We start from the raw sequence: 13,247 nt of genomic DNA on the forward strand, positions 1-13,247 counted from the left end.
ACGAAGAAGACGGTGATATACATGGTCCTCTTAGGAAAGTGATGTTGATGAGGATACTAGAGAGGGGATTAGTTTCCAACCCTTTAAAAGCTTCCTTGTTGATACTCATCTCATTTCTCTGACTGTGAGTTACTTAATTCTATCACTAACCCTCCCTATTGAATCGCCTACCTTTTCTTTCCCCCCTTTCCAGATCATAGAAAAACTCAAGTTCTTGGTTGATCTTTGATTAACACCATGGAAGTGCCTCTGTGTAGGGTATCTCAACGTGTCAGGTGTATTATAGCCTAGGTTAACCCCATGTGAATGAATCAGGATGGTGTGTGTGTGTGTGTGTGTGTGTGTACATGTACCAAAGCAGTGGTCTAACCTCACTTCTAGGCTAGAGTTCTGACTCCTGATTGAGCATGTGACATGGAAAGTGTGATTAATTGCAGATAGCAGGAAAACTAGACTCAGCGGTTTTGGGGACTGGAAAAAGATATCAAAGATCACTCAAGCCAGTTCAAAGAAAAAGAACTAGAGCCTAAAGAGGAATGGTCACTCATCCTAAACCAAATAATGAATCATTAACACAGTTAGGACAGCCTCCCAGGGGTGTCACCCAGCACAGTTCTCACCAACCAACATGTGCCCTGGAGTATCCGCAAAGTAGCCTGGCTAATCTGTGAGGGTTTTGTTGTTGTTTTTGCTGTAGGGAGAAGAGGTGGTACCAGAAACACCATGTGAAATCCTCTACCAGGGCATGCTGTACAGCCTCCCTCAGTACATGGTAAGAGCAGGCTGGGCCATAGCTGCCCTCTCTGCTAAGAGGAATGTAGAATTCTGAACTTTCCTTGTGGCTTCTCTTTGGGTGCCATTCTCCCTAGCCTTTCTACTGGGGTCAGGGATGCAGAATAGTAAAGTCTACATATGATGCATCAGGTCCTTTCTGCTAGCTAATTACCACTATCGTGAGTTCCGCCATCGTCTGCCGTGTCTTTGGTAGTCTCTGGTTAGGAATGGTGAAGATGCTGACAGGGAAGAAGAAAACTAGGGGAGAATGTTATCTCTCTGCATTGCCCCTCCCACTTTGCTCTTTCCGTGCTCCCTTTAGAAGCTTCAATCCAAAAGTAAAACAACCTAGAAGCTTGCTTTGGCCTCCCTCCTTGGCTTCACAGACAAGCATCAGGATAAACACTTGTTTGCATCCTATGCACTGGCAAGGCTTAGTCACTGAAGGAAAATCTTAGATAAGCTTTGAAATACCTTTCATTGGTCTAGAGAGGTTAAGAAGAAGCCACTGTTTTACTGAGTGGGAGAGACATGGGTGCGTTTCTTGTTTCTCTATCTCCCAGATTGCTCTGCTTAAGATTCTGCTGGCTGCAGCCCCCACCTCCAAGGCTAAGACAGACTCTATCAATATCCTAGCAGATGTCCTGCCTGAAGAGATGCCGTGAGTGCTTCCACTGGGGCAGCTGCTAGACACCAGCGTCTTGTCTTCAGGGCCTCTCTGTTAACACAGAATTGTCTTCAAAGAAATCTCTCCTTCTCTGCGTGTACCTCCTGTCCCCTGCAGGGCCTCTTACTGTGTAATTCAGAACTAGGGTCCAACAAATAACCTCAGTCCCAGTGACTAACTGCCAGATATATGGGTTGACAGTGCCAATGGGTAAGTTTATCAGAGAGAGGACACATCAAAAAAGAGATCATGGAAGCTTTTTCCTGGACAGATTTCTAAATGGGAGCTCCATAGGTTTCCCTAGCACAGAAGTTCAAGTTTCCTGAGTCCTGATCTTCATATATATCTATATCATATCTAGCCCAAATACTTGGGTTTTTCTTTCTAGGCCTTCCTCCATCAGCACCTTTATACTGATGTTTCATCTCTCCCTTGTAGCATAACTGTTCTCCAGAGCATGAAGCTGGGCATTGATGTGAACAGGCACAAGGAGATCATCGTAAAGAGTATCTCTGCCCTGCTCCTTCTACTGCTCAAACACTTCAAACTCAACCATATCTACCAGGTGAGCAGGTAGGAGTGCTGTGTCACAAGCTTCAAGTATTCCTCATGCCCTAGAGAGGCAACACAAGAATCCTTGCACTGCTGACCATTCTTTGGCCTTTCCTTTACCCTCTATTAGAAAGTCCAGCTATTTGTTGCATGAGTATACGGTGAGGATATGGAGTGGGATGTGGGAGCCATCCTAGGATAAGACACAAAAATCTATATTCTTTGTAAGTTAGCTAGGGATTCTTAAGAATACTCCTAGTCAGTCAGAATCAACTCAACCATTCCAGAGAGGTCACTGGGTATATTGACAATGCTTTTCTGTCTGTGAAGCACTTTTCTGATATTTGAGATATAATTCCAAATGAGGACAATTCAGGCTTTTACAGGTCTTACAGTCTTGTAACAGATACATAAATGTCTAGTTATAGAGTGGTGTGATACAGGTGGGTACTAGATGCTGTAGAAATACCAATTCCAGACAAGAGGTGCCTTTTAACCTGAGTCCCAGAGAAGAAGATTAGCCAGAAACTGGGTGTTATCAAGGAAGAATAAGAACCAATTCAAGCAGAAAGGCTAATATGTGAAATCCCAGAGGAGAAAAAACAGAATATTTTTGGAAACTAATTAAATGTTGCTAGAGTTCTGCTGTAGAGTGGGGATGATAGAGATGTTCTGGTAATGCATGAAGCCACAGGGGTTGGCAGGTAGCATATATCTGATAGCACACAATTATGGAATACCTATGACGTGCTTGACATCCTACAAAGCGTTTGTGAGCTTCTCACCCCTAGGATACTTTACTTTATCCCTGTTTTTCTTTGGGGGTGGGGGCTGGTTTTGTTTGCTTGCTTGCTTGCTTGCTTTTGTTTTGTTTTGTTGTTTTGAGGCAGGGTCTCACTGTGTAGTCCTGACTGTCCTGGAACTCACTCTGTAGACCAGGCTGCTCTTGAACCCAGAGATCTGCCTGCCTCTGCCTCCTGAGTGCTCCAGCTTATCCCTGTTTCACAGGTGAAGAGACTTGAGTTAAAAGTCAAGACCTTTTTTGCTTTGCTTCCGCACAAAGACATTGTTTGTCTAGAGCCTGTGGGCGTCACCAAGACACAAGGACAAGACGAGGACCAGTAAATGGATGCTTCTTTAAGGAGAGCTTGAGAATGTGGAAGTCTTCTCATCTCTGCCCTTCTCATTTCTTGTCCCATCTTCCACCTAACCACTCAAAATAAAGCCTGATATGAGAGTGGGTCATCAGTGTACAGGGAAGGCCGCTGCAGGGCCTGTGGCCCTGTGTTTGCTGAGCTGCATCAGGACTGGGTGGAGCAGAGTGGTTAGGAGACACTGACCCTCTTCCACTAGAATGTGTGTTTCTCAAGGTTGCTCTTAGTGGGCAGTAGATATACCTATAGCCAGACAACGAATGTCCTGATGGGCCTTGCCACAGTGTATGTCAGTGTGGGTAGTCCTAAAAGAGGCTGGGCGTGGCTCAAATTTTAAAAACTTCCCATCTTTAGATAGTAAATATGTACGGCTCCTTTGTCTGGGGCTTCAGAAAATTTTGAGCAGAAGTGAGTGTGGCACAAGCTGACTCCCTACCTCTGGCCACATATTCAGGCTCAGAAAGCAGCTCACTTTTCTGACATGGATACTTCTCACTGATGACACAGAGATAGGGGCTTAAAACACCACAGTTCTCTGCCTTTTCAGCCTTGTTTCTGGATTCTGCCAGCATTCTAAGTTCCTAATTTGGAGGCAGTTTTTTTCTTGGTGCTTCTCAGTGCATAACAAACAAAATCCAGGGTGACTAACTCTATAACATTGCTTTTGTGGTTACTTACCCCAGTAGGTCTTCTGGGACACAAACCCCATATGGATTTAAGAGAGCCAAATGGAAGCCCAAGTAGTGGTTTTATCTAATCAAAGACATCCTGAAGATCTCAGTGCAGTGTCTGCTGGCTGAAGAGACTCTTGTTCACTCATTCACTTATACGTTGATAGTCTAAGTATTAGAGATAACATCATATTCTGGACAGACTACCAAAGCCTACATTCCAGTGGTTACTGTGTGCTGTCTCCAGCCTGCTGCCAGCAGTTGCTAAGAGTTAGTTGCACCTGTCCCTGCAAATCAATCACAGCTGAAACAAGAGCCAGAGATTTGGTGTGGAAACCAGCTTCCTTGGGGAGATTTTCTTTCCCACTGAGCTTAGGAGCAAAACTCACAGCGATTCTTGCTATTTATCTGGGGTATGTTTTTCTTTCTAGTGTGTTTGCTATGTGGCTTTGATCAAGAGCTGTAGCATCCACTGCAGATTGTCCTGTGTGTAAGATAGGCTGGCTGAAGATGAGTGTCCCCATTTCAGAGACTTACAAACTGATAACACGGTAGACAGTAGCTATCCTTGGGAATGGACGCTATATTTGTATTTCCCTATCTCTTTTTTTCATACATGTTTTATATCTTCCCCCAAATAAGCAAACTTTTCTGCTTTGATCTTTTCATTCAGTTTGAATATGTGTCACAACATTTAGTGTTTGCCAACTGCATCCCCTTGATCCTGAAGTTCTTCAATCAAAATATCCTGTCCTATATCACTGCCAAAAACAGGTATGGACTCTGGACAGACTTCACGGGGTACTGTGGAATGAGTGAGAAAATCCCTCCATCTCTACACCTTTCATTTCTTCTGGCGTCCCTAGTCCCTCCTTTCTTAGACCTTTCCCTGTGAGATTCAGTTCTCTTGCAGTATTAACTGATAGGAAGATGTGATTTTCTTCTCTGTGTAGACTTTACATATTAATAATTTCAAACCTGAAAAAATATTTTGAAATGTAGTTACAAGATGAAATTTTGGAGATGAAAGAACCTAGAGATTTTGTGTTGTACAACAGCCCTTTCGTCTGAACTGCTCCTCTGTACTGTTGGGGCATCCATCTTCAGCCTTTAGGACCATAGTATCCAGCAGACTTTTCCATGAAGCAGGAAATTTTAAAGACAATTCAGTCACTTTCTACTGTGTCCTGCAGAATGTCTCACAGACTCTTTCATGAAAGACCATCTCACCTTTAGGAAAGTTCAGTAGTCCTCTCTCTGCAGGTTCTTTGTGTCCAGTTTATGCATCAGTCCAGGCAAGAGCAGTTTCTTGCCCAAATGGCTATCAAACTCCATAAGGAGCCTCTTCGATGCCCATCTTCCTCTTGAAGTAGATTGGTGCTGCCAGGAGCAGACGTGTCTCATTATCATGAAAAGCCCTAAGTTATTAAAACATTTAAATGCCATATTCTGTAGCCTTTGAAAGATATGAAGAATGCCTATCTAACTGAAATATATCTTTATATATCTAGAAAATCTAACTAACATAACTACAAGCTTGACTATTATTGATGATTATCCATTAACAACCTATATTTCCTAATTATACATTACATTTTAAAAATGAACTATACAATCACAATACCTTAATCAATATCAGAAATACATATACATATAACAAAATTGCCCTTAAAGTCCACACCAATGCAAATTATTTATACCTATATCATATCCCCCTTTAAATGTAAAAGAACGTTTATAAACCATATTTGGGAACATGGGCGCAGTTTTTAATGTAACGGCGTAAGTGAATGCAGACAGATTGTAAAAATATATACAACTTTAATGGGGAAATAGACTTACAGAAGAACCACCGTTCCTGCGGAGACCAGGAAAGCCGAAGCGGCTCGGCTGGGAGCACGCTAGCCAAATTTATAGGTAAACATTAGCCCGAGGCAAACACGCCCCCTAAGGGGCTGGACTTATCCCTACATCTCTTCTTCACTGTAAGTGTCCTGTTGATCAAACTCAGGTTGTTAGTATTGCCATTAGAAGCTGAGCTATCATGCCGGCCAAAAAATATAATTTTACATTCATAATTTCACTTAATCTTAGCAACGCTAGGAGATAGTATAAGTTTTGTTCTCATTTTGCCAGTTAGGAGACAAACACAGAGAGGTGAACTGGTTTTCTCAAGAATAACAAGATTATGAACCTTCAAAGAAAGATCAGTGAGTAATGGGCCACAGAAGCATAAGGACTTGAGTTCGGATCCCTATAACCCATATACAAAGTAGGGTGTGTCGATATACATGTATAATTTGAGCACTCAGAGGGTGGAGACATACAGATCCGAGGAGCTCACTGACCAGCCAGCATAGACAAGTCATTGAGCTCCATGTCTAATGAAACCCTGTCTCAAAAAGGCAAGTAGAACGTAATTGAGGAAGATAGCTGACATCAACCTTTGGTCTCCACGTGCATGTATTCACATGTGCCTATCCATCTGCACACACGCATATGCACACCTACATCCTGTATACCACACATGGAAGATTAACATGGTAACCTTTTAAATAAAGACACAGGCTTTTCTGTGAGTACAAATTGCTTTCTATTCTTCAGCTAATCTGGGACTGGGGGATTGTAGGGTAGATCCTTATTCTTTAATTTGCTTCCACAAAACTAGTATAGCATGTTAGTCGGTAGAATTTGCCAGAATTCCTTACCAGAGTTCCTAAAGTAGATAAAGACTGATGTCTTCCTTGGTGACTGGAGAGGGAGAGAGGAAGGAGAGGGGAAGGTAAGTGCTTATTGACTCTGCTTGAAATTCTGCCATGGAGTGACAGCCTTGCACATACATTGCCTTTGAAAAGCCCGAAGCCAAGAAACCTGGATTTTAAGGGTGATAGTTTCTCTGGGCCACAGAAATTGCACTTTTAATATAAATGAGACTATGTCTTCTAACTATATCACAGAGCTAAAATTCAGTTTGCGGAGCAATTATAGCAAATTCCATCCTTGATTTTCTGCCCCCATTTCCTAGTTGCAGCACCTGTTTTTATATGGTTCTTTATAAATGGGAGATAGGTAGAGAAGTGGATGAATGAGTCAATCCAGAGAATCCAGACAAGTTAGTTAGGATGATGGAGTGAATGGGTAAATTCACTTCCCTCCCTGAGTTGATCTTTCTCTCCTACCCTGGTTTGTCTAAGTTATCTTGACCTGGGTTTCTTGAACAGTGGTAAATTTCTAGCTAAATGGGTGATTTGCTTTTAGAAATTTTGACTTTCAAAATGTAGAGACAGGCCCAAGAATGCTCCTACTCAATTGATAGCCCTGACTTTGCCAACATCCTTCACCTATCTCCAACTGCACTAGTTGAGATAGATTAGTGCTGAAATTTCATTGACTTTTAAAAACAGAAGGAACATTGGGAATTAGCTAGCCCAAATTCTGCATTGTACTAGTAAAGCGGAGAGGGAAAAAAAAAACATTCACTTATTGACCACGCCCTATTATTATATGGTACCTTATTTCCTTTCGTGACCCAAGCCCCACTCTCTGGGCTCACTGCAGAGCTTGTGGCTTCCCTGTAATTCCCTCTGTTTGGGGACAGACATTATTCTACCATACCTGGGCTAATGTTTGATTAGCCAGGCTATCAGTTGCCCTGTGCTTCAAGCTTTCTCTAGGGTGGCATTGGCAGTTACCCCTGAGTTCCTGACTTTCAGAAGGATCAGGTGAGAAACACAAGCGATCTTTTCATCTTCATATCCACAGGTTATTATTTAGTAGACTGTGGGCAGCGTCTCTGGAAATATTAATATATTCACATACACAGTTAAATGCAGAGACAGATGCACTTAAGTTTATATATTTCCTGAAGAACCTAAGAGACCTAAGAAGGAAAGGGGCTGTCTTTTGGCTTTAACTCTTTTTGCATCTATGATGTAGGAGCAGCTTAAAAGAACTCCATGGTTCCTCTGTGCCTGAGATGAGATTGGAGTTGGAGTTGCCCTCAATTTCAGCTGAGGTCACTAAGCAATTTGAGAGACACATGGAATGTGTTGGGGAGGAATAATTCCTGCCCTTCTCAGAGGCACCATTCTCTGCTGCTGCCCTTTACCTAAAGCTTGTCTCTTGTCTCTGCATCTTGCAGCATCTCGGTGCTGGATTACCCATGCTGTACCATCCAGGATTTGCCAGAGCTGACTACTGAGAGTCTGGTAAGCAGATGAGGATTTGTGGTCTTTGAACTGACTGATGACAGAGGCTGGCATTTGCTTTTTCATGTCTTCTCCAGCCCCGTGACGCCATGGTTTGGGAGTATCAGATCAATGAGGCATATTGGCAAGGGCACAAAGGCGGCAGGGGTTTAAAGCTGCTGAAGGATTTGGAAAAGCTGAGCCTAGCATCTTATACAGAAGAGGAAAGAGTCCGTGAAAATAACTGAGGAGAGGGAATTTGGATAGATAATAAGACTGAAACACAGTATCTGTGCTAAATAGTAGGAGAATCTCTTCTGATGTATCACACACACATAAAAAAATCCATCTTTATGTTGTGCTATAGGCAGTTTGCTTCTCATTTTCATATTAGTTATCAAGCCCAGGAGTTATGTATTTTAGAAAATTTCTTTCTTCTTTGAGGCAAAATTCAGTCTAACTACTGAGGGATAGCTCAGGAAGAGCTACATTCTGAAGCAGGTCTAGACAAATCAGAAAAGTTCCTCTGAATTATTCTGAAATCCCTGAAACTGCTTGGCCAACAGCGTGTTTAAGGTCTGCTTTATCCTGTGTTGCCACCGCTCCTCAGATAAACTGCTTTCATCCTGTTGCACTGTAACAACCTCTAACTTTCTCGGTTTGACTGCAGACTCTTAGAAGGGAGAGAAGGTACCATCTCATATTTTTATATCCATATAGCCTAACACTATGTCTGGTATATTGACGACTTCAATAATGCTAAGTGATGTTACCTATGGGTGCTACAGCCCTTTGTCCCCCAACTTTAATATCTGCAAAGTGCTGAATCGGGAAAGCACACTGTAAAAATAGAAAAGTTTCTCCTGTGGCACAGGTTTTATAAACCCATAGTAGGTTTCGTTTTGGGGGGAGGGCATGTCAAGAACCACTTGATCCAACTCCCTAATATTTCAAAGATGAGAAACATGAGTGCTCAGTGGATGAAGTGACATGTCACAGTCTACTTCTCTTAGGTGACAGACCCCAATTAGATATGAGTCAAAAGATCCGTGTCCTGACGTATTATACCTAGCATAGTCTTTGCTACTGAAACAGAATCCCTGTCTTATTTAAATATGGTCTTAGCAGCCAAGGAAGCTGCAAGGTTTTTATTCCTTCAGAGATGTTATAATTTATCTAATCTTTGTCATCAATGTGGTAATATAAAATCTAATCTTTGTCATCAATGTGGTAATATAAAATCTGTAAAACAACTCTATGAAGTTCATCAGTTTTGTTTGAGACAGTCTCTTTATATAACCCTGGTTATTCTGTAACTTGCTAATATACGCCAGCTTGGCCTTGAACTCAGAGAGAACTGCCTGTTTCTGCCTCCTTAAGTGCTGGGATTAAAGGCAATGCCACCACACTCTGCCCAATATTACTATCATATATCTGGAGAAATTAGCTGTTAAAACTTGGCAGTTGGAAATAGCAAGATAACTCAGTGGTTAAGTGCACTGACTACTCATTCAGAGAACCTGGCTTCAATTTCCAGCACCCACATGACAGTTCACAGCCATATGTAATTTTAGATGATCTGGTACCTTCTTTTAGCCTCTAAGGGCATTGTATGCATATGGTGCTCAGACATACATATGCAGACAAACACCCATACACATAAAGTAATTTTTTTAAAAGAGAGAGTGTAGGAAAGTATGTCGCTGAGATTTAAATTTGGAAAGAAGAATATATTTTAACCCATAAACAGTGGTATGTAATAGCATTAAAATTCTGCTATTGGCTGGGCATAGTGGCACACATCTTTAATCCCAGCACTCACGAGGTAAAGGCAGGTGGATCTCTGTGAATTGGAGGCCAAACTGGTCTACAGAGCAAGTTCCAGGACAGTCAGAGCTAGACAAAACAAACAAAACAAAACAAACAAAAATTCTAGTATTACTGAGAAACCTGTCTCGAAAAACCAAAAAAAAAAATGTACTATTGCTATTTCAAAATATAAATTCAGCTTTTGTGGCATGAATACATTACTTTTTAAATTAAAAAAGTTTTATCGGGGCTAGAGAGATGGCTTAGTGGTTAAGAGCACTGGCTGCTCTTCCAGAGGTCCTGAGTTTGATTCCCAGCAACCGCATGGTAACTCACTACCATCTATGGTGTGATCTGATGCCCTCTTCTGGAATAAAGGCATACATTCAGATAGAGCGCTCGTATACATAAAATAAATAAAATCTTTAAAAGAAAAAAGTTTTATTACATTTTCAATTTGTTTATTTATTTAGTATGCTGAGTACATGCATGCTGCAGCACAGGTGCAGAGGTCAAAGGACAACTTATAGGAGCTGATTCTCGTCTTCCACCATGAGGCCTCAGAAATCAAACTCAGGTCATCAGGTTTGACAAGTGTCTTAAACCACTGAGCCACCTTGCCAGCCCCCTAATTTTTTCCTTGATAACAATGTGTATCTTGTCTCCATTCCAACTCCATTAGTTCCTGAATAGGAACTGGTGGGAATTAAACCTTCACATCACTTCCAGTTGACCTTTTGCAATATGAGCATATAATTATTTATATGGTTATGCCTTCTGTTAAGACTTAATTATTATCCAGAAAAGGCAAAAGCATTTATCGAGTTAATTAAAAGTCATAGTGGCTATTTTAGTCTTTCTGGTGAAACAATAGTGGCATCTGGTGGTTTTGTTTAGTAACCACTTTTTTCTTAAAATATAAGTGCTTCTCCAGCCCATGTGATTTTGGTACCTAGCCGATTTATTCCAATAGGTTCTCAGTATAGTGAATTGTTTACCTAAATGAATAAATTCTGTAACCAGAAAAAGGCTAGTAAGTTTTGTCTCATTTTGGACTCACCAAATTGCAAGAACAAGAAATATACTACCTTGGTATATGTTATTTGCTTTCAATAACTTCAAGCTTTTATCCTGATTACAAAATTAGTAATATACTTATGATAGAAAAATAAAAAAACAAAAAAGTATGGGGAATAAAATAAAAATATCTTCTATCACCTTACATATAAATATTGCTTATATTTTACTACAATTACAATATATACAATCATTTATATAGAAACATTAGTAACAAACATATTTGTATATAAACCTGTTACATATGTGTGTGTGTGTGTGTGTGTGTGTGTGTGTGTATGTGTGTGTGTGTGTGTTTTGCTTAATGTAGTTAAATTTACACGTTCATGGTAGGATTTGATTAGACAACTTCTTTTTCGGTGGTATTGAGTATAAACCCAAGTACATGCTAAGCAGATACAATATACTACCATTTAACTCAGCCCCAATAAACATTCTTGAGGAGATAATTAGTAACAGCTATTCACTATATTCTATTACTTAATTTTTTCTTGTATTTTGAGATAGAGTATCTTTTTTCTTTTAAAGATTTGTTTTATTTCTTATGTATACAATGTTCTGTCTGCATGTATGCCTGCAGGCCAGAAAAGGGCACCAGATCTCGTTAGAGATGGTTGTGAGCCACCATGTGGTCACTGGGAACTGAGCACATGACTCCTGGAAGAGCAACCAGTGCTCGTAACCTCCAGCCCCGATAGAGTATCTTTGTATAGCCCAGCCTATAGCACAAATAATAAAAACCCAAAGACAGATATTGGGGCTCAAACTGAAGATCAGAAAAGCAAAGCAGCCAAGCCACTGGAGAGATCTTACCTCTGCCAAGACTCAGACAAAGAGGCGAGAGCTCCTGCAATGCTCTCCATCAGCCTCAGACTCCACACTGCACTGAGCTCCTGTCTCCTCCTGCCTTACAGTCCTCTCTCTGCCAGCCATATCACTCCTGTCTCCAGTTCCCTAGTACTGGGATTAAAAGAGTGTGATCCCAACCAAGCACTGGGTTCACCTTTGTGTGAGCTTTGTTTTTCTTTTAGACAGATTTAATCTTGTGTAGCCAGGGTGGTCTTGAACTCACGAGATCCATCTGCCTCTGTCTCCTGAGTCCTGGGATTAAAGGTGTGTGCCACCACTCCCTGGCCTGTATGGCTGCTTTGTCTTCTGATCTTCAGGTAAACTTTATTTATTAAAATACAAATAATGTACCACTACACCAGCCTGACCCAGACTCACTATATAGCTTGGGCTGTTCTTGAACTTGGAATCCTCTTGTCTCAATATCCTAAATACTGAGATTACAAGAATGTGCTACTGTGTATAGTTCTCTGCTGCTTAGCTTGTTTATTCAGTTACCTTTGTTTGGTTCTGCTTTGTTCTTCAATACAGAGTTTTGTTATGGCCCAGGCATGCCTCAAATTTTCTATTTAGCCAGGATTACCTTGAATTTGGGGTTATCTTCTTGAATTAGCCTCCTAAACAATGGGGTTATAGGCATGTGCCACCATGCCTGACTATTTAAACTTATTTAAATTTTTTAATTATATTTTTAATTTGTTTATATACATGTGGCAGTCAGAGGACAACTTGTGGAAGTCAGTTCTCTCCTTCCCCTATGTGGGTCGTGGGGATTGAATTCAGGTTAAACTTAGTGGCAGGCATATTTACCTACTGAACCGCCCTACCAGCTTCATTAGTGTATTAAGAGTCTCGTCTGCCAGGTATCAGTGTATACATCTGTAAGCCTAATACTCTTGAGGCTGAAGCTAGAAGATTGCTAACCTGAGCTATATAATGAGATTATGTCTTTAAAAAAATGAAAAAGGGTTAGGGATAAAACTGAGTTGGTAGGGAAGTCCTGATCCCCAACACTGGTGGCAGGCACCTGTAATCCCAACACTCGGGAAGTGGAGGCACCTGTAATCCCAGCACATTTTTTGCTACTTCATAACTTTAATTTTGCTACTCATGTGAATTGTAAATATTTGGTATGCAGGATGTCTGATGGCTGATCCCCAAAGGGGTCTCCACCTGCAAGTTGAGAACCACTGCTCTAGTCTTTGGAATGGTGCCACCCACATAAAAAGTAGGTCTTCTCACTTCAGTTACCTAATCTAAATTATCTCTCACAGGCATGCCCAGAGGCTTGTCTCCAGGGTGATTCTAGATCATGTCAAATTGACAGTATTTAACCATCACACCGTATTTTGAATAATAATGGTGTTCAAGTGGCTAACACACCAATAGAGTAAAGAGGAAGGAATAAGGACAGGGTCATATTTATGAAGCCATAGAACACCACAGTAAGACATTGTCTTGGCCTGGTATTACCTTTCAGTGATGAGAGCATAGGTGGAGTAGTGAA

General features: G+C 41.1%; 1 protein-coding gene across 1 annotated transcript in view; it reads left to right on the forward strand.

The window, feature by feature from the left end:
* Strip2 (striatin interacting protein 2) overlaps nt 1-13,247 on the forward strand; it is a 43,946-nt gene that overhangs the window by 19,855 nt on the left and 10,844 nt on the right. Inside the window, exons 14-18 of the mRNA XM_075953465.1 lie at nt 698-772; nt 1,338-1,435; nt 1,880-2,006; nt 4,492-4,592; nt 7,960-8,026. Coding sequence (XP_075809580.1) covers nt 698-772; nt 1,338-1,435; nt 1,880-2,006; nt 4,492-4,592; nt 7,960-8,026 — 468 coding nt within the window. The remainder of the gene's footprint in view (nt 1-697; nt 773-1,337; nt 1,436-1,879; nt 2,007-4,491; nt 4,593-7,959; nt 8,027-13,247) is intronic.

The sequence above is a fragment of the Microtus pennsylvanicus genome, chromosome 19 (assembly GCF_037038515.1).
Source record: "Microtus pennsylvanicus isolate mMicPen1 chromosome 19, mMicPen1.hap1, whole genome shotgun sequence".
Lineage (NCBI taxonomy): Eukaryota > Metazoa > Chordata > Mammalia > Rodentia > Cricetidae > Microtus > Microtus pennsylvanicus.